Here is a 26534-nt window from a genome sequence, read left to right on the forward strand (position 1 = left end):
TAGCTTGGGGATGAGTATTTTCGGGTTGTGCTCCATGGCGACCTGGAAGTAACAGAGCACGTTACATCCGGGTTTCGCTGCTCGTGCATGTGCACTCAAAATGACATCACGCGCATGCGCGGAAGCAGCGAATCGTGACCCGCACAGACGCGGGTTGCAAAGCAATTTTACCCTAATTTGGTGTTTTCACTCATGTGTGCATTTTTATTCACTTTTATATGCGTTTTTGTAAATGTTACTTGGCTGGGGTGGGGTGGAGAAAACGGAACTGGGAAAAATTAGAAGTGAAAAATGTGTAAGGTAGCTATTTCAATTGGTTCGAAAACTGCAAATTAGGTAGGTGTGCCTTCCGAGATGAATTTATTCTGCATCGCTCTGCTCCAGCCATATTTGCCAAATGCACTACCGGAATATAGCTCAGCTTAAACCAAGACAATCCGAATCCATTAGCATCCCATCATGGGTCATGCATTTTTCAATCTTAGGAGCTTCGACATGGATGCAGGCTGCAGCGAGAACTTCTTTGGCCCCCAAATATAGGACACAACAGAACTTAAACCTCCTCTTTTGGTCCAAGAATAAGTGGGCTCAGCTCTTGCAGAGCAAACAACTCAAAATTGCATATTTCTAAGGATGATGGGGGCTTGCAACCCTTCTGCACCATTCAGTGGGATTTCATCAATTTCTAGTATACAAAACACTCTTCCCCTACCAAGTTGCAAAACTTGGCTGTCATGATGCGTTTATATTTTATTTTTTTCTACATGACCTGCTATTTATTTGGAAAGTACAGCCTCTGTACCAGTCCTATGTTTTGTAACTGTTTTTGTTTGTTTGTAGTTTTATTTTATGTTAATGAAGAACAATAACAAAACAAAAAGCACATCCCAATGAAGTACAAGAGTTGATGGTGATGATGATGACAACAACAATTTATTTATTTATACCCCACCTTTTTCTCTAACATGGACTCAAGGCAGCTCACAGCTAAAACAAAACAGCTAAAAACATAGGATTGGGACCAACCATTAAAAAACAATTAAACATTAGATTACCTGAGGTTCAGCACCCCCTTCCATGCCCATCTCCTCTCATGCAAGTACTCTAAAGGTGCTTTGCAAGATCCAAGGGGCTGCTGGGCAAGTGCTGCAGAAAACTGTAGTGTAAAATGCAGTTTAGCCCAAAGCCCAGCCAGGGGAGCTATTTAGGGAAGCTTTTAATATTTGATTAATTATTGTATTTTAATATTTTGTTGGAAGCCGCCCAGAGTGGCTGGGGGAACCCAGCCAGATGGGCAGGATATAAATAATAAATAAATTGTTGTTGTTGTTGTTGTTGTTGTTGTTGTTGTTGTTGTTGTTGTTTTGAGGCATCCAAGCCAAATAAAACATTGGTGAATGCATATGAGGTGTTCAATTCCTCTTCTCCGTTGTGTGCCTGCAGCACGTCAAATTTGTCCCCCAGTTTCTCTCTACTGAGATGGACTCAATAAACAGGTCTCAATTCCATGCAAAACCCAAGCAGTGGCTCCCTTAGATTTACGACTAAACTCAGGACACAGGTCAGATCAGCAATACTTCTTTATTTTGCAAACAACTTTATTTCTTGACTCAAGTTTACGTTTTTATTACTCAAGTGGGAAAGATGGCAGACATTGAAAGACAAAGGAAATTCATCCCAAAGTGTGCAAAAAAGAAGTAATAATAATTCCTAGTGGAAACCACCGATGGAAAAGGAACACCAAAGGGGAGGGTGAATCACATATAATCAAGTACCAAGACAACTCAAAAGACTGCCGTGAGGAACCCAGTCGAAAGTGAGCTCCGTGAAATCCCATGAAACCTAAAATGATTATTGGTGTTGGGTGAAGACAGGACTCTGGATCAGGCGGCAAGAAATCAGTATGCGCTAACATCAGTCCTTTATAGACAAAACGCTGAAAATGGTTCATGAAGCTACCTGTGCTGGCCTCTCTCCTAACAATTGCTGAATTCTCATTCTCTTCCCCCTCCCCCTTTTGTAACACAAAAAAACTGTCGTCATCCAATGAAGTCAAAGATAGGGAGGCTTACGGAAGGACTTCACGCAATGCATAGTGAAATTTGCTACAAGATGCAGTGACAGCCTCTAACTTAGCCAGGGAAAACTGTGGAACAGATTTCTTCTTCTTTTTTTGTGGGGGGAGGAATTGAAAGGCCTGATGTACCAGCATAGCTCCAATAGTACAGCATTGGGATACTATACATTAAATGCACTTATTAAACTTCATTTCCTTTTTCTCTTTAGTGTCCCTTCTGTGTGGGATATTGCTTCCTCTGTTACATTAAGAATTATTATTTTTTTAACTGGCTTTTCCCTTCCTGCACTTTCCTATTCTTGGATTAAATATTGCATCCTTTGTAACTTTCCTTCCTCCAGCCTCCCTTGGCTTGTGCAAAAGTTTTTCCCCTTGTCCCTAAACTCTTTCCAAGAAATGGGTATTGTTTTACTCAGTGAAGACACACAGTGACATGAACGAACAGGTCCAATGACTCCAACGGGTCTATTCTGTAGCAAAACGTAGTTGAATGCCACACACAGCATTCTAAATTGATCTCCTAAACTTCAGGAAGGGGCTGTGGGTCAGTGGTAGAGCTCTTTATGCTGAAGAATCATAAGGAAATAAGGAGAGTCCTGTTGGATCAGGCCAATGGCTGTTCTAGTTCTGTTACCAAAATGGCCAACCAAACTTCGCTTCAATCCATGGCATCTCTGGAGGGACTCCAGTCTAAAAACTCTGAAGAGTCCTTCCCAGTCAGTGTAGAAAATACTGCGCTAGCTATTAGGCACATTTTCAAGTTCTCAAGCAGCCATGAAATTGTTTTAAGGCTTGAAATCTGCTAGGAAGTCAGATTTCAGCAGCGGATTGTGGCTGTTGTGGTTAGAGTGTTGGGCTAAGGACTTGGGAGACCAGGGTTCACTTCCCCTCTTGGCCATGAAGCTCATTGGCTAGCCACTGCTTGTCAGCCTAGTCTACCTCACAAGGTTGTTGAGGGGATTAAATAAGAATGGGGGAGAACCATGTAGGGCCACCTTGTGCTCCTTGGAGAAAAAGGTGGGGTATAAACACAATTCATTATTATTATTATTAACGGTGCCACAAAATTATATACAGAGATTCCAAATGTGTGGGGCTCGCAATTTCTTTAAACAAAAAACAATCACATCTTTCAGAGCTATACTTATCGAGCTGCTGTTCCATGCTATGCAAAAAATACATCATGTCTTTTTAAGATAAGAGTCATAGAGTTGGAAAGGGATCACAAGGGTCATTTAGTCCAACCCCCTGCAATACAGAAATCTTTAGCCCTACGTGGGGCTCAAACCAACAGCCCTGAGATTAAGAAACTCACGCTCTACCAGCTAAGCTATCCCAGAGCTATGTCTCTCTATTATGTGAGGCTCCTGCACTTCAAAGGAGATGGATGTGTGTCAACATCCGGTTTATACCACCACAAACTTATTTTACAGCTGAGGCTATGGTATGCTGACAATAGACAAAAGACCATTACAGTTCTTGGCATCCCTTGCTAGCGTCCGGTTTGAAACAAGACCCTATTTCCAATGCATCATCTCTGCAACGCATCTCCAATTTATGTGACTGGGTTCAGGATTCCTCGGTAGTAAAGTCAGTCTGGAAACTGCAACCCCGTGAAGACCACTCATCACAGAACTGCAGAGTTCGAAGGGACCCAAAGGTTCATCCAAGTCCAACCTCCCGCAACGTAATCATTATAGATAACCTACGAGGGGTCAATTTCAAACACAGCACACAAACGAGTCACAAGATCAGGATAGCTCTGACCTCCTTCAGGCTATTGCTGAGTTTACTTGAAAAGGGAAGAACATCTGTATGTATAACGTTGGCAAACTTCCCACACTTACTGAAATGTAACCGTTAAGTGTTTCTTCGTAGAAGGAGAAAAGGTCAAAACAGCAAAAATCAGAGGGGGAAAGCCCACCATTGTCAGCGAAATAATAATCAGTTACGGAGAAGGCATGGTGGGAATAGTTTAAGATTGCTTATCCAAGTCATGCTTGGCCAGTTTAATATTCACTCCAGCCCTAGGAAGACAAAGTTATATGCATCAAAGATATACCATAGATTCTGGCGTATAAGACGACTTTTAAACCCCAGAAAATCCTCTAAAAATTCGGGGATCATCTTATACGCCCAGTCGCCTAATACGCCGCAATCTACAGTGTGTGTGTGTGTGTGTATATATATATATATTTGGTTCAAACCGTTATGGATGTTTGCATCTGAGAAATGTGAAGCTTTGCAATTTCTCGACTAGGTTTGCATATGCAGAATTTGGGGAGGTGCGACCCATGTCAGCAAAACAGGGCTGTGGACTGTTGCAATCCCCTATCCTAGGCTGCTGAAAAGAGCTTTGGCAGAGCAGGTGGTTTAAAAAAACCCCATTGCCCCTTATGCTAGTTTTTAGAACCACTGTTCAATACTTAGTGGGTGGTGAGAGCCTCTGTCTAATGGTAGAGCCGGCCCGTACTTCTGCTTCCCGCCATAGCACATAATCCATGCAATGTGGGTGCTCAGCATGGATGCTTGCATATGTGGCAGCCCAAATCGCACTATTTATTCCCCAAGATAGGGGGGAAAGAGAAGAACAAGGGGGAACAGTCACTTGACGCAGGATGTTGTATGTGTGGGCACACACACCCTGCCCCATGGAGCACTTGTACCATGCATTAAAATTAGATCAGCAGTGAGGAACTGTTTTCAGCCTGGAAGAAGTGGGAAGAGCAATGAATGCAGAGTCCACCTCTAGATTTTAGGCTACCCTCCTGCATCCTTCCACGCACACCTGTCTCTATCCTCCATCCAAGCAAGGAGGTGGCATGAACAGAGCTAAGGACACATTCAAGCCAGGCAAAAAGCACTCAAGGAGGGTGCAGAGCAGGGCCCGTAGGGGTGTGGCTGACTAGGACGCCTGCAGAGAATCTTGACGGCCAGATAGAGAGGTCCAGAGGGCAGCAATTGGCCCCTGGCTTAGACGTAAGGTAGAAGGACAGAAAACAGGCCTGGTCCTCTAGTACACGGGATACTTTGGAAATGTCCGAACTGCACCAAAGGTCAAACAGGGCCACGCAACATAGGCAAGGAGAGGAAACTTTTGAGCAGGCACACATCTGGGCTTGCACCCTGTCGGACACAGGGAAGCTGTAATTTTAGCAGCCTTTGTGCGGGGCACCTAATTCTTAAGCAATACCTTCCTCCTACTGTTTTGTTTTGTTTTTAATGATGGAATCCACATTGTAACTCACACAAATACAAGACAAGGAGAACCAGGTATTTGGCTTTGGAGCCAAAGTTGCATAGCTATGCTAAGTCTGCAACTCCTACTCAGCCCCAAATGCCCTTGTCCTCAAGGATTTACAGCTGCACATGGGGATTCCAACCCCCCCCCCCACATGCAATGTGCCCTCCTCAAATCTGCCCCAGAGGGTTGGAAGGGGAAACTCAGATTTGGCAGGCACATAGGGAAGTTTCATTGCGCAAACGTAAACCCTTGAACTAATGGAATAGGTTGCTTATCGTTGCATTGGATGCAACCCCCACTTATTGGGAATGATCCAAGCAGGTGGCAGGTGGCCCCCAAATTCCCATACCCATTGAATGTTAAAAACAAACAAAGGCGGGAGGATTTAACCCTGATCCAGAAGTTTCTCAAGTGCATATGGAGGCACAGGGCCCACATGGAGCAGGCAGCTCTTCTTGCAGAAAGTGGTCCATCATGGACACTGCCCCTTCCATTAGAGTGAATGGGGAATCCTCATCATGCAAGAGCTGTTACCTCTGCACTGGGGTGCACTCGGGACTTCATCATCTTCACTTGCATTAAAAACACACAAACAGAAAAGTTAACCAGTGAATGAACCTTTGTGCGCCTAGATATGTATATATTTTTTGCTTCCGTGAATGTGTACTAAGTGCTTTGCAGAAACTATTTTAGCCCTCAGTTTTACAAATCAACAAGTCTCACACTCTACCCCCCTCCCCACTTTTTTTGTTTTGTTTTCTCCTAAAGCATGGAAAAGTATTGAAAGATAAAAATGTTTTTTTTCTTTTCTTTTACTATGGTAGTAATACCTGATTCAATTACAAGACACATAAGGGGTTGGAGGGAAGAAACAACTATTTTGCAAAAGGTTAAAGTGGCACATCTCCTCACACAATAAGTGTGCAACATGACTGAGAATTCTGGAACTCTGACCAAAAGCAGATTTCCTAATAAATTAATAAAACAGAACAAAAAAATCTCATATAAAACAAGATCCAAATATTTTTTTAAGCCAATGTTAAAACCTTCAGGAATCTCTCTTCATAGATATATAGATATATATATATTTATATTTTCCTGAATTTATTAAAATAAAATTTTCTCTTAGGAAAAAAGAAAGAAGCTAGTTTGGACTCTGATCCTGAGAGAAGTGGTTCTGCTAGTTGCTAGCCTTGTGGAATTGGGTAAGGATTTCATGCAAGACCTCTGGAAATGAAGAGAGGTTTGTAGCAGCAGCATTTGGGGGGCAGGGGTGTGCCCTAAGATAGCGAATGGGCAAGACATTGTTGTTGCCCCACCGTACCCACTTCAGTTGCATAACCACCATATAACGAAAGCCACAAAGGAACCTCTCAGCAGTCCTTCCTTGCCCCCGTATCTTTCATCCAAACTAGAACCAGGGCTCTGAAAACAGCCCTCTTAGTCCCCCTTCCCTGGTAATGTGCAGTAATGGAAGCGCATGGTGTGATTGCATAACACTGCAGGGTTCCCCAATTACGCTCTGGGTGGCCAAGCATTGGAAATGGTCAGAAACTGTGTCAGGAGCAGGTGGACTTTCAGAAACTTATCCAGTGGGGAGGTAGCAGTTCTGTGGTCCCCCAAATGATCTGAGACAGCAAATCAGGGAACAGAAGCAGGAGAGTAGGCCAGGAAATGTCTCCTCACAAGAGACTGCTGGATCAGGCCTGTGACCCATCTAAACCAGCACCCTGTCATCGTGGTGGCCAACCAGATGACTACGGTAGACCAGCAAGCAGGGCCTGAGCATAACAGTACTCTCCCTTCCTGTGGCTTCTAGCAACTGGCCTTCAGAAGCGTTCCTACCTCCGGCAACCAAGTTGTTCAGGCTGGGGAACAAGCTCTGAAGCCGACGAATGGCCTGCGTGATGACAGAAGGCTAACTCAAGCAGCTATTGCATCCCAGGGGGCGCCAGTGAACCACTGAGTTGTGTATGGGAAAGAGGGGCAGTGGCGAGGGAAGTGGCATCCTGCAGCCCAAGAACTGGGACTCCCCACTTCGTGACCTGCCCCTATCCCAGCGCAGTTGGGGCCAGCGATATGGGGAAAGGGATGGTAGAGGTCACACGCCTTTCCAATATGACACATTACGAGGGGGAGATGAATACGGTGCTTCCATGTCGGTGGCAGCCAAACTTTTGCCATTCTTCACAACCAATTCTATGGTATCGTGTCAAAGCTGGAAGGCGCATCAAGTGGTTTCTCTCTGACTACGCGCAACTTCTCAGAGGATCAGAGTCAAAGTCAACAAGGACGAGGGGGTGGGGGAGAGAATTATCTCACAGACTTAAAAGCATGCCCAGCAAGCACAGCCTTGTAAGACTAAATTAAAGGTTGGAAATGGGAGGGAAACAAAGAAACAGAAATTGTTACTAAATCAACCTGGTTTTTTGAAAGTTCACAGCTGTGTACTACAAAGTGTAATAGTTATTTCTTCTTCTTTTTTTCCGGCCATACAAAAATAACATATTGCAACTCAAAAGTGCAGATATATATATATATACTGTATATTGTTTTAAAATAAACAGTTGACTGTGTTTTTTCTCCTTTTTTATCAAATAAAATATTTACACCATTTTGGTTTCCAGAGTCAGAAACGCTCTTCATGCTATCACCATGGGGACATCGTCTGAAAAGCCTGTGATCATCGGCGCTTCGTCGTCCTCGTCTCCTGGGAATGAAACACATCCGTTTCAGAAAGAAATCGGAGAACTGGGAAATTACACCAAAGGTCGCCCAGCCTAACACTCGGTCAACGTGAGGAATCCTCTGCTTCAGGATCCCAGGAGAGCTGGCCAGCATGGTCCTTTACTTTCCGAACCTGCCTGTTCAACAGTTGTACCAACGGGAAATTCCTCCTAATGTTTAATCCAACATTTCCCATTGCAGATGTTTTGGTCTCTCTGGGCTGTACCCAACGTTCTCTGACCAGCGGCATGAGAGCTCTAGTGCTATTTCTTAGTCGCTTTATCTTGCCCAAGGCAATCCATAGCAACTTACAATCAATATTGTTTATTAACCATTATTAATATCTATCAAATTTCTATACTGAGGATCATCTGAGGATCGCAGAGCAACTTACAATATAAGAACACAAAAATACGTAACATAGTAACAAAAATAATACCCCCCAACAGTTTAAAAGACCATAGATTATGGGTGAAATGGAATGTTTTTGCTTTCTGTGGCACCTAAATATATATATTGAAGGTGCCAGGTGAGCCTTCCTGCAGAGAGCATAGCAGAAGCGGGAAGCCACTGCAAATAAGGCCCGATTTCGTGTTGCCACCCTCCAGACTTTTTGTGGAGGAGGCACATGAAGGAGGGCTTCAGATAATAATTGTTGTGTCTGGGTTGGTTCATATGAGGAGAGGTGGTCCTTTAGGGCCCCCCTCAAACTGTAAATGCTGCAATGGAAATATACACAAAGGCTAATTACCAAAACACCCTCAACCTCTGTGGTAAAGGTAAAGGGACCCCTGACCATTAGGTCCAGTCGTGACCGACTCTGGGGTTGCGGTGCTCATCTCGTTTTATTGGCCGAGGGAGCCAGCTTCCGGGTCATGTGGCCAGCATGACTAAGCCACTTCTGGTGAACCAGAGCAGCGCACGGAAACACCATTTACCTTCCCGTCAGAGCGGTACCTATTTATCTACTTGCACTTTGAAGTGTTTTCGAACTGCTAGGTTGGCAGGAGCAAGAACCAAGCAACGGGAGCTCATCCCGTCATGGGGATTCGAACCGCCAACCTTCTGATCGGCAAGCCCTAGGCTCTGTGGTTTAACCCACACCGCCACCCGCGTCCCATTCAACCTCTGTAGCTTAATGCAATTGTTGCCCTCATGAGATTCCACCCATTTAAGTCCTCCTGTCCAAGGCTTAGGAAAACAGCTTCACCCACCTAAATCATCGCCTGATGAGAATATTGCTGACCCCAGTCGGGAGCTGTAGTGGCTGTTTGCGAAGGCCGTGAAGCTATTCTGAAGTCTTCTGTGCCTCATGTACAAGGCAACAAACCCTATGCCCACTGTCACTAGCAAAAGGAATAACATCGGCACCACAATGGCAGCCACGTCTGTAGGCTTGCTCATGGTGGATGCAGCAGGATCTCTGCCTGCAGAAGGAGAAACAAAGAATGCGATTCATTTTGTTGGCTACCCAACACAAATACGAGCATCACATGTCTGCTCCCTGGGCATCTCACAAAGATAAACTGCTATTACAGTATTCGTAAACAGAACTCTAACAACAGTATTAGGACATAGATTTCCAGTGAGATTGAGAAAATATCAGGTCTGAAAAGCCTGGGGAACTGATTTGTAAGGCTTTGTGAAATGCATCAATGGAATGTAAGCCATTGTTTGCAACCTGCATTTCGTTTGTTTACACCATAATGGGTGAACCGAGACTTTGTATTTTCACAGAATGATGCAGGAGCTGTTTGATTTAATATTTGTATTCTGGTTTTCCAACAAATGTTGAGCTCACAACACTTTATAGTAGCATTATTTAAAAAAAACACCAAATGTTGCAATCATTATAATATCAAACACAATAGCATATAAATAAAGCAAACAACAGCAGCAGCAACCAAGTCATCAGAACAACTGCAATAAAGTCATACTATGCTGCTATAAAGTTCCACATACTGCTATGGTTATGAAAAGTTGGAAGGCTAAACCCTGGGCAAGGCCAGTTGAAGGCAGGTGTCCTTCTAGCCTGATAATTATTTGGCTGGAAGCAGTGATGTGGTGGTCCAGGGTTAAGGACCTGTTACTATTTTGGCAGCAGGGTCTCTCTCTCCAGCATCCTAGAACCACCAAATTAACATGGAAGGAGGTGAGTCAGTCACTGAGGAATGGCTCCTAGGGTCACTCTTGAGAAGGCATATGGGAAGACAACAAAGGAGGAGTTGTTCCGTATGCTCTAAAGCTAAGCAATTAGGGACTCTGAAAACTCAAGGTGCTTCAGTTTCAAGAGAATAGGGTGCAAGCCCTGTAATGTACATTGGCAGCTCACAGAAAACACAACTTAAGTCGCTCTGAAAGAAGACACTGGAGTACTCGAGATAAATTGCCCATAAACATGAACAGAAGAGGATAGATCTAGCTGAAGGGCATCGATAGCCGCAATGTTCCAGGCTTCCAAACGTTAACATGCTGAGTGTTGAAAAGAAAATACACGGAAGCAGAAGTGAATCAGAGGGGGAGATCTTTTCCTTACCGCTTCCCACTTCATTGTAAAGTAGCGTTGCAGGCTCCCCGCACACCTGCCCGCTGTAAAGACACCTTGCTTGCACCGTGAAGGAGTAATTATGCCCCATCTTCAGGTTGGAGACTTTGAAGACGTTCTCCGTGGTATTGCCCAGGTACGACGTGCTATTTGTCACGCTGTCAAACATGTGTATTTCATACCCCTGAAATTAAGCACAAAACACACAAAAAGCAAGGTAATTTGGTTCTGGATTGAAATATTGGGTTGTGTCCAAATCAGGTTTTACCCGGAGCAGGTCCACTGAAATGAATGGACCTAATAATAATAATAATTTATTTATATCCCGCCATCCCCAGCCAAAGCCGGGCTCAGAGCAGCTAACAACAGTAAAAAAAACACAGTTTACATAAAATCACAATCAATTAATTGAAATACATTCTAAAATCAATTCATTCTAAAATCAATTCAGAGTCAAATTAATGGCAACCACTGGGCTAGAGTTCTATGAGGATTACAGGAGGAGGGGGTCAGACTGTGCCTTGGCCAAAGGCCTGGTGGAACAGCTCTGTCTTGCAGGCCCTGCGGAAAGATGTCAAGTCCCGCAGGGCCCTAGTTTCTTGTGACAGAGCGTCCCACCAGATCGGGGCCACAGCCAAAAAAGCCCTGGCTCTGGTTGAGGCCAGCCTAACCTCCCTGTGGCCTGGGATCTCCAAGATGTCTTCCCAATGCTGCATGTTGCTGCTGGTTACTGGGAGGGGAGAGGGGCACGGCAGCGGAGAGCCTGGAGTGGGTGCGGCTGGGGTGGTTCTGTTGCTCTGCCTGCACAGCGCTGAGCTCCCTGCTGCCTTCCCCACTTGGGAACCGGCAGGAATGTGCAGGACAGGGTAACCAGGATGCAGTCACAACCTGGGCTACCCTACCGCCAGCTCACTACTCTAATCAAAGGACTGTCGCTAGTGCAATAGAAAAACACAGGCTACAGCTTGCTGGCGTATTTTAGTCAGGAACAAACATCCAGAGCTGCTGTGTTGCAGCAATCAAAAAGGGAACAGAGGGGCAAGGCAGCTCAATTCATTCTAAAATCAATTCAGAGTCAAATTAATGGCAACCATTGGGCTAGAGTTCTATGAGGTTTACAGAAGGAGGGGGTCAGTTTCCTTGAATGGCGTTGGACAAATTCTCATGGAGGATACAGCTATCAGTGGCTACTAGCCAGGGTGGCTATGATCTGGCTCCATAGTTGGAGGAAGTCATGCTTCTGAATACCAGTGGCTGGAAGCCACAGGAAGGGAGAGGGCTCTTGTGTTCACATGCTGCTTGCAGGTTCCCCACAGGTTGGCCACAGCAAGAACAGAATACTGGACTAGATGGGCCCTTGACCTGATCCTGGACACAGGGAGGAGAAATCGACTGCCAGTTCCCTTGCTGGAGCCTTAGAACTTTCTGGACTTGGCTTGGGGAAAACACCTCTTTGTATTTTCTCGCAGGCTTTGCAATCTTCTGTCCATTTTTTTTAATGCTGCTTTGTGCTCATCTCAATTTCGCTGTTTGCCACTATACTGCTTTCACACGGCGGATGTCTCTACTTTTATCATCTTGTGTTTTTTTTAGCTTTCCCTAAGCTGCCCTGGGGACTTGCAGAAGGGCAGGGTGTCAATCAAATCAAGAAAGAATGAGTGGTTAAAAAAAGCATGGCACTCCGAGTGTGGGTATAACTGCTAGCATGTAGAGTTAATATGCAGCAGCGGAGGTTAGCTTAGTTAAGTGAATCCTTGCTTGGAAAACACCCTCAGTTGAAAGGTATTCAAACTGAGACATGGTGTAAAATAATAAAGCTTCTGTTTAATAAATGAAGTACATTATTGATATGAAAGAGTTCTGCAGTGCTAGCTATCTAAGTTAGAGAAGCAAAGAAGCCATGCTTGCTTTGTTCTCTATACAGTGGTACCTTGGGTTAAGTACTTAATTCGTTCCGGAGGTCTATTCTTAACCTGAAGCACCACTTTAGCTAATGGGGCCTCCTGCTGCCGCCGCGCCGCCAGAGCACGATTTCTGTTCTCATCCTGAAGCAAAGTTCTTAACCCGAGGTACCACTGTGCACTGATACATCCAAGATGACCTCTCACCTCCAGGCTCAGAGAAAGTGTGTGAGGAAGAGCAGGAAGTTGTAAGCAGGATGCAACCTAAGACTTATCAGTCTAAACATCAAAGAGATAGAGAGAAGTCAGCATAGAGAAAAAGGTCCAGGGACAGTCTGGAAAGCTGGAGATGCCTTTATCTGTCTCAGCCCATGGAAACGTCTCTCAGCAAGCTGAGCTGCTCCCAAACTTCCAATAGCAACTTACCCGGCTTTCACTAAAATGACTTTCTTTTAAGGCTAAACTCTTCCAAAACAACAAGATGTGGTCGTTTTCTGCTATAATCTTTAAGGCATCTGGTGCAGCCAGGGAAACTGCAAAGAAAGAAGGGAAACATATAGGTAAGTAGCAATCTGTCCACCAGTCTCGCTCAGTTCTTTGAAATGCCTATAGATAGAGAATGCAATATGCACTGGATTCCAAAGCGTGTCTTCTCAAGAGCCAAGACCTACTGAGTTCAATGGGGCTTAAACACCCAGGTTTTGCTTTGCCTCCTTCTTTATTGAAAGATAAAAAGTACACAATTACAAGTGCACAGGAGGAAGACACACCCAGGTTTGTGACAACAGGAATGCAGGCTTTGGCTGGGGAGGGAAACAAGGAAGTACAAACTCAGCATGGTCCTCTTATTCCACTACTTTTTCTCAGACATTCCTTACCTGTGTTAAGTTTCAAACTGGCCTCTTTGCTCATGTTTCCCAGCTGGACGATGATATGGTACTTGCCACCAGGTTCCAGCTTCTTGATGGTATACTCCACGGTGCTGTTGCGAGTTTTCACCTTGTAGATCCGGTCTGTTTTCTTTATTAAATCTTTCACTGCTACAGCATACAACTGAAGGGAGCAGAATGGTGAGTTGCTCCTTCTCCCACAACACCCCACTTCTCCCTTTAAGTGCCTGAAATGCTAAAGGCCAGCTGAAGCATCAAGAGGATTTGCCCTTTGCTTAAGGAGAGCTGCATAACTACCGTAGATTCAGGCATATAAGATGACTTTTTAACCCCGGGAAATCCTCTAAAAAGTCGGGGGTCGTCTTATACGCCGGGTATGGGTTCGCTGGGCAGCGGCAGTGGGCCGCGGGCTCCGCTCCGCGCCGGGAGGAAACCGCCCAGCGAAGCTGGCTTAGCATCACTGGGCAGCTTCGCCAGGCAGCTTCCTCCCGGCGCGGAGCCCGCTGCCCACTGCCGCTACTGCTTATAACACTGGGCGTATAAGTCAACCCCCCAAATTGGCAGCTGCCAATTTGGGGGGTCGTCTTATATGCCCAGTTGCCTAATACGCCGGAATCTACAGTAGCCTAGAATGCCATCTCCCCACCCAGCACTCTCCAAAGCCCATCTCTTAGAAAATGTTTGGTGGAACTGGGTGGCATTAATTTAGCTTGTGTTTGATTTCTATCCTTTCCCAATATAATAATAATAATAAAACAACAACAACAGCAACAATCTCACCATATCTTGGTCAGGAGAATCGTAAGGAGACTCCCACTTGATAACCGCAAAGGTTTTTGCCAGGTGCACAGAGTGAAGGTGCCGAGGGGGGAGGCGACTGTCAGGAATCATCTTCACAACGATGTAATCCGAAGGCGGCCCTTGGTATGGGGATATCACACGTACCTTAAGGAGGTCAGCAGTTGTTAGTCGGTTATACAGCTTTCTAGCATGTCCCCCGCCTCCTTTTATAACCCACAACTCAGCAGAATAACCACAGCCGCTTGATTCAATAAAGATTACTTGACTCCGGGAAGGTTATTTCAAATCAGTGCTTCCCAAAACTTGGGTCTCCAGCTGTTTTTGGACCACGACTCCCATCATCTCTGGCTAGCCAGGCCAGTGGTCAGGAATTATGGGAACTGCTTTAAATGCACACCTCTGTATTTTGCTACAAAGCCATTTTAGCAGAATGGTTATGTTGAGCATGGAACTAGCGCACAGCGCAGCAGTCCGGCTGCTCATGGAGCTTCCCATCCGCAGCATGTAACTCCTGCACTTAAGGATCTTGCATTGGCTGCCTGTCTGAACCAAATTCGAGGTCTTCCTGTTAAGATACATTCACGAGGAATGTGTCAGAAACGAACGTATCTCTGGAAACAAGATTGAAACTGAATCTGAATGGCTTTATGGCAAGGGCAGCCATTCCTGGTACCCTCCTGGTGTTGCTGGGCTACACCCCACATCATCCCTGGCCATCAGCCATGTTGCTGGGACTGATATGACTTAGAAGTTCAGCAGCTGGCTAATGCTTCTATATGATGGCAGGATTGAGTAGGGAGAACAAACATCTTTCAGACCATAGAGGGCACCGTAGCCAATCGAGTCTGCATGCAGAGGTGAAACAGCAACACCCCCCCCACACACACACACAAAAAAAAAAGCAAAACGTTTGCTGGAAGAAATTCAGTTCAGCCTTAAAATCCAGCTGCTTGAAAAGCATTCTCACATAGGAAGGTTTTTATCTGACACTGAAAAAGTGATGACAATGGGCAGGAAATCCCACAACATGGGTGTTAGTGTCCCAACAGAGAAGACCCTGCTGTTCTCATTTAGGGACTTTTACATCACAAAAAGAAGGAACCTATTCATAAGAGCCTCTTCCCAAGATACCAAAGGCATGTGTGCGCATGCAGTGTACGTGGCACATGTTAGAGTTGCCCAAGCCAAAATTTACAGGTGATCTGTCCCTATGAGCTTACACTAGAACACCTTAAATGGGTACAAGGCTGCTGGCCCTTAAGAGAATAAGTCGCAACCCTGAGAATATCATATTGCTCTTTGCGACGTTTATACCGCCTTGTGGTTCTGGCAGCTTCCTCAAAGTAGTAGAATAGGAGCACAGGAACTTGCCCTTATAGGGAGTCTTGCTCAGTGTTGTCCACACTGCCTGGCAAAACAGCATGCCAGGATTTCAGGCAAGGGATCTTCCCATCTGGAGATGTCAGGGATCGGAGTGGGAACCTTCTGCGTGCCAAACAGAAGCTCTGCCCCGATCTATGTCCCTTCCCTAATCTGATATTGAATTTATAAACAAAAGCCCAAGTTGCATTGGTTGGCAAGAGCGGGGAGGGGGAGAAGATTAACGATGCACTCCTTACCAGAAATAAGTACTGCTCATCTCTGTTGACAATGACTGTAATGTTGTGCAGTGTGGTGGTGGCATTGGTAGGATTCCTGTAGAGCTCCAGGAAAGATGTAGCATAAAATATGCCATATACCTGTCAAGGGGGGTGGGGAGAGATGCAAGCAAGAAAAGCATGCTGAAACTCTTTCCCCACTCTAAAGTCTTGCAAACAAATCCACTGAATTTTCCAACCCATTAAAAAATAAATAAATGTAGCCATCCACAGTTGCAGTGGTCTTCGTGGCAAACTGAACTGATTCCTGAAGTTTAAAAAGGAATGAATTATAGACATACCTTGATTCTCAAATTTAATCCATTCTGGGAGTCCGTTCAACTCCCAAAATGGTTCAAAAACCAAGGCACAGCTTCCTGCAGCCAATCGGAAGCCACATTGGACGTCGGCTTCCCAAAAAACATTTGCAAACCTGAACACTCACTTCTGGGTTTGCGACATTCGGGAGCCAATTTGTTCGACGACTAAGACTGTATCTTCAAGAGTATAAAGGCTTTTCTGTCTGGTTGCCAGCTATTAACTGGACCAAATGCACATCCAAACAAGTGGATTTTACACTAAACAGATATTTACCGAAAGCCTCATCTCTCACAGCCAATCTCTACAATTTGGACCATATAATACTGGTCCTGAGAGACCTGCATTGGCTCCCAGTACATTTCCTAGCACAATTAAAAGTGTTGGTGCTGACCCTTAAAGTCCTAAATGGCCTCGGTCCAGTATACCTGAGGGAGCATCTCCACCCCCATTGTTCTGCCGGGACACAGAGGTCCAGCACCAAGGGCCTTCTGGTGGTTCCCTCACTGCAAGAAGTGAGGTTACAGGGAACCAGGCAGAGGGCCTTCTCGGTAGTGCCGCCTGCCCTGTGGAACGCCCTCCCATCAGATGTCAAGGAAATAAGCAACTATCCTACTTTTAAAAGACATCTGAAGGCAGCCCTATTTAGGGAAGTTTTTAATGTTTAATGCTGTATTGTGTTTTTAATATTCGATTGGGAGCTGCCCAGAGTAGCTGGGGAAACCCAGCCAGATGGGTGGGGTATAAATAACATATTTTATTATTATTATTATTATTATTATTATTATTATTATTATTATTATTATTATCATCATCATCATCCTCATTATTATTATTTGCATGGGAGACTTAGGTTTAAATCTCAGTTATAAAGCTCATTGGATGGCTCTGAGCAACTCACTAACTTAACTACCACAAACCTGGAAATCCTATGTTCATCGTTTGAGGCCCTCCTCCGAAGGAGGAATGGAAGGTGGTGACATGAGAACGGGCCTTTTCAGTGCTGGCTCCCAAACCGTGCTCTCCCCAGAAAGAGGCACCTGGTGCCACTGTTACCAACTTTCAGGCACCAGACAAAGATGTTCCTGATTAGGTCTTAATTGGGGACGTAGGGTATGATTATCCGCAAGCCTGTATTGATGTTCAACTTTAGTAAGGTTGGATTTCTCCTTTTTATGTTATTGCAAGATGAACACTTTTAGTTAAATTTCTTTTTTATGCTGCATTTTAAATTTTGTGCTTTGTACGCATTCATAATTGTTATTTGATTTGATACTTTTTTTTTTAATAAGTAACAAATATATGGCCTACCACACCAGCTTGGGATGGGATTTACACCCTGAAAATAGGAAAACAATAAGCGTGCCCCTTTTTGATGAAAAACCGTTGTCTTTAACAGCTGGGTTATGTGGCATCCTGAACACAGGATTCTGCTATCTGGGACCAAATGCAAAAATTACATGTGAATGGCAGGCAGACATTTAGAAAGAGAACGGGCTCTTCTGCTCTGTCTGGGGGCTCTTTCCACAAGATGAAAAAGAAAGGAACCCTTACCACATTCTTGGGGCCAGTCCAGTTGCATTCCACCGCTGTCTGATTCACAGCTTTAGCTTTCAGACTGGGAGGGGGCGGTCTTGTGCCGCTGGTCAACACGTGGGCAAAAGACAGAGGGCTGTCCCCCAGCTCCGTCTTGGCCCATGCAGAAATCTCGTACTGTGTCTGAGCAGTCAAGTTACTCACTGTGGAGGGTGGAGAAAACGATTGGGGCTAAGCAAGGATGTGGAGCACTCTCCCCAAATAAAGCTTGTCTAGGGCCGAGCCAAAAGAATCTCCCACTTTGGCAGCCCATTTCCAGGTTGCAAAGGGTTTTGCTTGCTTGCTTGTTTTAAAAAGGGGAAGCATTCTGAAGATTTTGCATCTGGCCCTGTGAAATTCACCTGATTTAGTGGTCATGTGGGCCCAGTAGCGGAAGGTTCAGGTAGGGTGGTGTTGCTCACCAGCTTTCTGAACGCTTAGCATTTCTGCTGTTCCCAGGTGAGTCGCCTGGGGAGAATCCAGAGGGCCAGCCCAAAATACTAGGGTGAAGTACAAGGCAGTGCCTCCACCTCCCCTGAACATTCCCTGTACAAGAAGTTCACTAGACTAGTAAATGAATCTTTCCCCCCCGTTCATCCAATGCACCTGGGGTCATCAGCAAGCTTAGGTAGTGGGCAGCAAGCCATGTGACACACAGAGCAAGCATTGTTCTCCAACACCTTCCTGCCTGCAAGCACCACTCACTGCCTCAGGCTGACGCCTCACCCGTGTCCAACGATAGGACCGACCCTGCTGATCAGTGGTAATCCTCCATTAGATGTTGCCAGATGAAATGAATATTCCGGTGAGGCTTACCAGTTTGTGCCGACTTTCCCCCATCAATGAGCAAGGATATTTTTTCTTGTCTGTGGGTGTCGAAAGTCCAGAAGATTTTCACAACGTAACCGTTCACCTGTCAGGCGGCAGCAGAGAATGCATAGGACAAACAAGTAAGCAAGTCCATGTGTTTTAAATGGCAAGTTTGAAGTACCAAAAGCTCCTTGTAACTGACTGATCACTCCTCTATATGTCAGCTTGGCCAGTAGTTCAGGAATGAGAATATTGTATTTTTCGCTCTATAACACGCACCCGACCATAACACGCACGTAGTTTTTAGAGGAGGAAAATTCGTAGGCATGCCACCCGTAGGCATTCCCTCCATAACACACACAGACATTTCCCCTTACTTTTTAGGAGGAAAAAAGTGAGTGTTATGGTGCAAAAAATACGGTAATTATGCTATAATCTGCTCTGATTCTCCTCCCCATCTTTGGTTTTGAAAGGCAGCTCTCTAAGGAACTTGGTGCAACAGAAACATAATGGATCATTGTTAACTAAATTAAGAGTGATTAAGTGCAAGGCAGAAATATACTCTATTATCTTTGCACCTTCCAAAAAAGGCTCTGTCAGACAAAATGGATACCAATACCAGGAATTTTATTATGTTTAAGATTCAGAGCTAGCGTAATTAAAACTTCTGTTTGCCTAGGAATTGCAAACCCCTAATGGCATCACGATTATGGTTTATTTGCCTCCCTCCCAACACCTGCTCCCATTCCATCACCTTAGAGAACCTTTCCAAAGCACAGCATTTATACGTCAGTTCACAAAATGTTCTTTTGTGTGGTGTACTTGAGCTGGGCTTTTCAGCCACAAATTTTTATTACCTGAATGTTAGCTTCCATTTTGAGGGTGAAGCTTATGGAGTTTTCAGTGTAGCTATCAATATGGATCGTAGGTGGTGGGATAACTAAGGCAGAGAGGAAACAGAGGAAACTGGCATCAGACACTAAACTGAAATCTGCAAAATTCCAATGGAAAATTCTCTTTTTGTGTTTTCAGCTTACTCTGCCAGTCCATCACAGTGAATGTATCTGGACACTAGTAATGAACCGGTAGATTGTGGCCCACAAGTAGGTCTCAACAGCCTTTAATAAGCAACAACAACAACCCATTCCTTTTTAAATAATAGGGGCTGATGTATACGTTACAGTCCCCAAAACATGGACTGTAAAGTCTCACATTCCCACTCCCTTTTGCATGCAAAGTCAGTGCCAACCATGATTAGGTGTATGATTTGACTGTGCTAAATTAATTACAGTCAATCCTCTTAAACTAACAGTTGAAACCAAGTACCTGCACCCCTGAAGGGATGCGGGTGGCACTGTGGGTTAAACCACAGAGCCTAGGACTTGCCGATCAGAAGGTCGACGGTTTGAATCCCCGTGATGGGGTGAGTTCCCATTGCTCTGTCCCTGCTCCTGCCAACCTAGCAGTTTGAAAGCATGTCAAAGTGCAAGTAGATAAATAGGTACCACTTTGGCGGAAAGGTAAACGGTGTTTCCGTGCGTTGCTCTGGTTCGCCAGAAGTGGCTTAGTCATGCTGGCCACATGACCCGGAAGCTGTATGCCGGCTCCCTCGGCCAATAAAGTGAGATGAGCGCCGCAACCCCAGAGTCGGCCACGACTAGACCTAATGGTCAGGGGTACCTTTACCTGCACCCCTGATGCTATGGGGACTCCCACTCCCATCAGTCCCATGCAGAATGGCCAACAATCGGAGATTATGGATGTTGTAGTCCAGAAACAAGTTCCCCATCCCTGCTCTAGGGTTAGGATGGATGTTGCTACAGGCATGCCAAGTATGCTTGTGCTTGTGTGTGTGTGTGTGTGTAGGGGGGCATAATTTATAGGCAAGAGGGGATGAGCTGGTGGGAGGAAAAGGCCCATTCTCACAGTACCATTCCTGATCATTTAGCCCAGATTTCACCAATATTGTCGCTGGACTACAATATCCTTCATCCTGATCATTTACCATGGTGGCTGGGGATGATGGGATTGTAGTCCGTTAACAGCTGGTGGGTTTAAAAAAAGTGTTGTTAGTAGGGAATGGGTAAGTTTGGGGAAAGGCATAGCTGTTTAATGTAGCAAGTGATTAATATTTACAATATGTGCAAGTCGTTAGCTACTATAGATGGATTTGTAATTGGCACACTGAACAGCCTAGAGAAGAGAGCGAGAGGAACATAATGAACGTCCCAAGGCTGCCAGTGAATATATTAATATTAAAATAACAAAATGTGAGACGGCTCAGACTCATTTATAGATTTGGGTTTTGGGTTTTTTGCTCTCTCTGGTCTGCTTCCTGGTGCAGCAAAACAAAACAAGAGGTAAAAGAAATTAATTTGTTAATAGTTTACCTTTGCCTTTTACGGTTCGTATGGATTTGGAATCACTCCAGTTTCCCACTCCACGGCTAGTTACCGCAGCAACCTTTTCAAATGAGAAGGCTAGTTAATATGCAAGAAGGCATGCTGTTTGACTTTTTAATGAAAACAAAGCAGGTTTACATGCGACAGCTGATGGGGAAATGGTGTGTAAGTGCCTTGCTTCTGTTCCTCTGCAGACTTGGGAGCCTGAAAATGAGGTTCTGGGAAGCAAGAAGCCTCCAGGTGCCAGTAGTAGCCAGGGGTCCTGACGGCTGCTACAACAAGGCCACTTCTCTAACCCTCACTCAGCTTCATCGCGTCCTCCCACCTGCTCTCCATCCCTCTGGCAATGCCTAGTTTCACGCAGGACTCAGAGGAGCAAAAAGGAACAGAGAAGCTTCTGCTGCTGCCATCACAGAGAGGGAAAGCTGCGCAGCGCCTCTCCAGCGAAGTGAAGCCAGGAGAGCAAGAGGGATCGATCCCTCTTGCTCTCCTGGCTTCAGCAAAAGCAACGTGAAGCCTCCTGAGCGCAGTGGGAGCGCTCCCGCTAAGCTCAGGAGGCTTCAGGCAGCTATTCCCGAAGCCAGGAGAGCAAGAGGGATTAATTCCTCTTGCTCTCCTGGCTTCAGCGAAAGCTGCACAGCCTGCATTCGCTCCATAAGACGCACACACATTTCCCCTTGATTTTTAGAAGGGGAAAAGTGTGTCTTATAGAGAGAAAAATACGGTACCTGTCTGAGTCCCACTGCTAGCCATGGATCTAGACCAAGGGTTACTGGGCACCTGTGACCCTCCAGATGTTGCTGGATGAAATGCGTGCTCCAACACCATCTGGAGGGTTGCAAGTTCTGCACACCAGAACTAGACGTGCCAACGGTCAGAACAGTGCAGCGCCAACTCACCTGTCAGCTGCTGCCAGCTGCCCACTGAAATGACACCAGCTAATTGACAGGTGGACATTGTTTTGAAAATATAAGCTCCATAGGCCAAGACTGGCCTGTGAGCTGAGTTTCCCTCCTACACACACACACACAAACGCACACACACACACACACACACACACACACACACACACACAGCTTCACCAGATCAGAGCTACTCCTGAGCTCTGGGGCAAAAACTAACAGGCCGCTGCCCTCTTCTGCGCAGCAGACCAGAAGCAGCCAACCTTTTGAAACCAGAGAAACTATTATCGGCAACACACACACACCCCAGAATAGAAGACCTATTTCAAGTCTCATTTGAACAGGGATACAGGGTGGTGCTGTGGTCCACACCACTGAGCCTCTTGGGCATGCCGATCAGAAGGTCGGCGGTTCGAATCCCCGCAACGGCGTGAGCTCCCGTTGCTTGATCCCAGCTCCTGCCAACCTAGCAGTTTGAAAGCACGCCAAAAAGTGCAAGTAGATAAATAGGTACCGCTCCAGCGGGAAGGTAAACGGCATTTCCATGTGCTGCTCTGGTTTCACCAGAAGCGGCTTAGTCATGCTGGCCACATGACCCAGAAAAGCTGTCTGCGGACAAACACCGGCACCCTCGGCCAGTAAAGCGAGATGAGCGCCGCAACCCCAAAGTCATCTGCGACTGGACAACTGTCAGGGGTCCTTTACCTTTACTTTTTACAGGTGGCGGAAGGAGGAGGGACCCTACCAGCACCAGCCAAAGCTTCTGTTGTTGCCTGTGAACCTGTGACTTTCACTGCTGACCTAGTGTGAAGAATACTGAGCTGAAAAGTCCAACAGCCTGCCTGGGTATAAAGGCCGCTTCCCACCTGCCTATGCGAGGGGCAAATCACTTTCAAGATATATACTCACTCTGACTGTATATAACATGTTGACCTGCAGGCTCTCTATCTCCGAGTAGTTGCTGGCGGCTCTCACAGACGACCATTCCTTGGAACCAGCTCTGCTGTATTCCACCTGATATGGTAGAGAAGAGGGAGGAGCAGTCCTGGTTTGCAGCTATAGCAAAGCATCAGCGGACCCACTTCTTCAAGACAATGCACTGGGTGGAAGTGAAACTTCCAGTCTGAGCTGCCTGGGCTGTTCTCCCCAACCCCCCACTGGCCAGTTCAGCCAGATCCAAAGAGGGCTGCCCTTTCTGCTCTAGGAATGAGGCCCCAGGCCAAATTCCCTGATTATCATTTTCCTACATGTATTGTTTTTAATTATGCTTTTATGTCTCAGTGCTGCACACTGCCCGGGCATTTTATGATACAGAAAGTACAGAAATACTTCTGCGAGCACACACATTTCTCCGAGGCTCCCCCTCAGTACGGCATCAGTCCAGTTAATACTTACAACATATTCTCTGATCAGGCCGTGGGCATTCGCTGGTGGTGCCCACTGGCAAACTACAACGCCTTCAGCTTCTCTCTTCAGCAACAACTGAAGATGTCGGGGAGGGTCTGGCACTGGGGGGGGGGGGAGAAAGGTGGGTGGGTATGATTAGTGACAAGGACAGAGCCGGCCTAAGACATTTTGCTGATTGCACAAGATTGTACCCCTTCCATTCCATGAATATCCCATTGCACAGAAAAGATTTGTCATATATAGAATCCGTATCCAAACAAACCCCTGTGTTGCAAAGGAGAACATCAACAATGTTTAGTTCACATATATTCATTCGAAATAAGATGGGGTGTGTACTCTTTTTCATTACTGTTTGTATCAGTTTATAATTTTTGTAAAGTGATATGTCATGCAGGTCATCATCTGTAAAATTTTATTTTCGGTTTATGAAACAATTCTATATTTTCCCACCACGCTGACGAAGATCTATGAAACAGCAGTAAATGTCCGGAATCTCTTTTCAGTGTTGGACATTATATTTGCTGAATATACAAAGCTTCACAGCTTATCTTTCATCGTACAAAGTTTGGTACCTCTCCTTCATTTAAAGACTTTCGGAGACTTTGAGTCTAAGATTTCATTTTGAACTTGTTATTGTTTGAAGGAATTCTATAAAGATTGTCTATATACAGAATCTGGACTATAAACGTTAACTAACCAATGTTAAGTAATAGTAATAGTAATAATAATAATAATAATAATAATAATAATAATAATAATAATAATTTATTTGTACCCCGCCCATCTGGCTGGGTTTCCCCAGCCACTCTGGGCGGCTTCCATAGAAACCAAAAATACAATAAAATATCACAGATTAAAAACTTCCCTGAACAGGGCTGCCTTTTACTGAAAGACAGTTTATTTTATGATGGATTTCCAATGTTACAATATCTCGACTCCACTCTTGGCAGTCTATTAATGCCAGTTTCTGGGAATCGAAAGCGGGGAAAGATGCTGCTGCGCTCAGGTCCCACTTGCAGGCTTCCTAAAGGCACTTGCTTACTCAATTAGCCTGAATGGGCCACTGGCCTCCTCCAGCATCACTCTTCTTATGCTCTTATGAGTCTCCTTGGGCACATTTATGTGGAAAAACAGCCCACAAATTGATATAATAAATAAACAATGCTATCTAAAGATGCTGACCAGACTGGCAACCAAATTACTTTAATAGTCGTGCGGGGGGACAGCCTCCCCCACTACACTTGAGGACTACCTTAGGGGGCACAAGGCAGGCCAGAGGACACAGAGAGCTCTTGTCTGTGCCCTGCCCCTCAACACTTGTTGCCTGAAGCAGCTAATTCGCTCTGCCTCCCTCTGCATGAGGGGAAAGCATCTTTCTAGTCAAGTTTTGTACACTGGAATTATGTATGAAATAGCAATGCTACCCTGAGTCACCATACAGAATTTCAAGCCTAATTTCAGCACTGGCAAACTGAATGAGCCCATCTCACCCAATGCAGAAAACTGCAAAATAATGCAAGGGCAATGGATCGTGCAGAAACACTGCAAGCCACGTCCTCTGTAAATCGGTACTTTGGGCTTAACAAAGGCATCTTTCATTCTGTAATTAATTCCACGTGTGCCACAAACGAGCGAGCTGACTTACATCCTTCTGGGGTACGCAAGGTGATGAAGTCGTTGGTGTTGTACGCTTTGCTCAGGCACTGAACCTGAACTTTGACCTGGTACGTGCTGTCTGGCTTCAGGACTTTCAAGACGCTGTTGGTTTTGTTGCTGTGGGTTTCTAAGGATTTCCACACGCTCTCGCCAACCATCCTAGATTTGGGAGTTTCAAAGAAGCATCAGTAACACTGCTTTGAAATGTAAATCAGGCAGGAGCCATTTCGGCAGCTGGACATCATGGAATTGGCTCACACAAACATAATCCATCACCTAATTCTACTGTGGGGGTATGAATTTGGTACTCTTACAATGACAGCAAGGCATGGTCTAAAACAGCAATGGGGAGTCTGTGACTCTCCAGACGATGTTGAACAACAACTCCCATCGTTCCTGACCAGGCTGGCTGGGACTGAGGGGAGCTGAAGTCCAACAACATCTGGAGGACGAAAGATTCCCCATCCCTGGTCTATCTAAAAGGAGCACCTACATCAGGCACAACCAAAGGATCTCCAATGCCGTTTACTAGAACCCTGAGACCCACCAACCAAAGCCAGGGCTGGGGGCAGCTATATGCAAGATACTCAGGCAGCAAAACCTAAAATGGGACACAAGTTGTTGTTTTTTAGTGTATTTTAAGTATGAACAGAGAGGAGGCAATATGTCTCGCCAAGAGCATCATTTGGGCAAGCCCTGAATAGAGAGCTATTCCTTAACATCGTTCCACAGCCAAAATCAATTCTTTTTTACAACTCCTTTGGGCTACATTCAACGCTTATAATCATCTGCATCCCTCTTCTCCTTCTGTTGCTTTACATTGTAGTCTCCTAGGGGGCAGTGCCCTTGATTCTGCTTGCTGCAAATGGACCTCTGTAATTTGCTCATGGTATAGTAACAACTGCACTAATAAGCTCGGATTCAATTAGGTGTTTGCACACACAGTCTGATTTTAGTCATGACTGCTATGCTAAAGCTGCCCAGCCAGGCTACCTGTAATGGATATTGTAGACGCAGGATGCAAGGGGCATCTTCTTAGGGCGGGTCCAGGTTAAAGTGATGTTGCCGGAGAAATCGGCTGTCCATTGGAGGTTCTGCACTTTATAGACAAGAGTGTCATCTAGGGGAAACAGAATGTAAAAATCCCAAGTTTGGTAGAGGCAAGGGAATGAGTTTACACAACGCCTATCACAGCCCACAGTGACCAAGTGACGAGTCAGCTTTTACACCAGGCTTCCTCAACCTCGGCCCTCCAGCTGTTTTGAGACTACAATTCCCATCATCCCTGTCCACTGGTCCTGCTAGCTAGGGATCATGGGAGTTGTAGGCCAAAAATCATCTGGAGGGCCAAGGTTGAGGAAGCCTGTTTTACACCAGCCACCTTGGGTGCATCTTTGCAGGTGGGGAGTGTAAGAATTCTCAATCTCTCTTGATGTAGATAGGTAGCCGTGTTGGTCTGCCATAGTCAAAATAAAAAAATTCCTTCCAGTAGCACCTTAAAGACCAACTAAGTTAGTTCTTGGTATGAGCTTTCGTGTGCATGCACACTGTGTATCTGAAGAAGTGTGCATGCACACGAAAGCTCATACCAAGAACTAACTTAGTTGGTCTTTAAGGTGCTACTGGAAGGAATTTTTTTATT

At 45.4% G+C, this 26534-nt stretch overlaps 1 protein-coding gene across 2 annotated transcripts in view; it reads right to left on the bottom strand.

The window, feature by feature from the left end:
* Positions 1-1562: 1562 nt before the first annotated feature.
* Positions 1563-26534, bottom strand: part of SORL1 (sortilin related receptor 1) — a 114692-nt gene continuing 89720 nt past the window's right edge. For both annotated transcript variants that reach the window (XM_082200926.1, XM_082200925.1), the window contains exons 34-48: positions 25886-26012; positions 24882-25051; positions 23225-23337; positions 22739-22843; positions 20916-20988; positions 19383-19465; positions 18532-18628; positions 17695-17879; positions 15805-15924; positions 14165-14329; positions 13373-13547; positions 12921-13027; positions 10585-10777; positions 9263-9475; positions 1563-8031 (exon numbers count right to left, since the gene is read on the bottom strand). In XM_082200926.1, coding sequence (XP_082057052.1) covers positions 7964-8031; positions 9263-9475; positions 10585-10777; positions 12921-13027; positions 13373-13547; positions 14165-14329; positions 15805-15924; positions 17695-17879; positions 18532-18628; positions 19383-19465; positions 20916-20988; positions 22739-22843; positions 23225-23337; positions 24882-25051; positions 25886-26012 — 1994 coding nt within the window. In that variant the 3' untranslated portion in view covers positions 1563-7963. The remainder of the gene's footprint in view (positions 8032-9262; positions 9476-10584; positions 10778-12920; positions 13028-13372; positions 13548-14164; positions 14330-15804; positions 15925-17694; positions 17880-18531; positions 18629-19382; positions 19466-20915; positions 20989-22738; positions 22844-23224; positions 23338-24881; positions 25052-25885; positions 26013-26534) is intronic.

Source organism: Podarcis vaucheri, assembly GCF_965113315.1.
Source record: "Podarcis vaucheri genome assembly, chromosome: 15".
NCBI classification, from domain to species: domain Eukaryota; kingdom Metazoa; phylum Chordata; class Lepidosauria; order Squamata; family Lacertidae; genus Podarcis; species Podarcis vaucheri.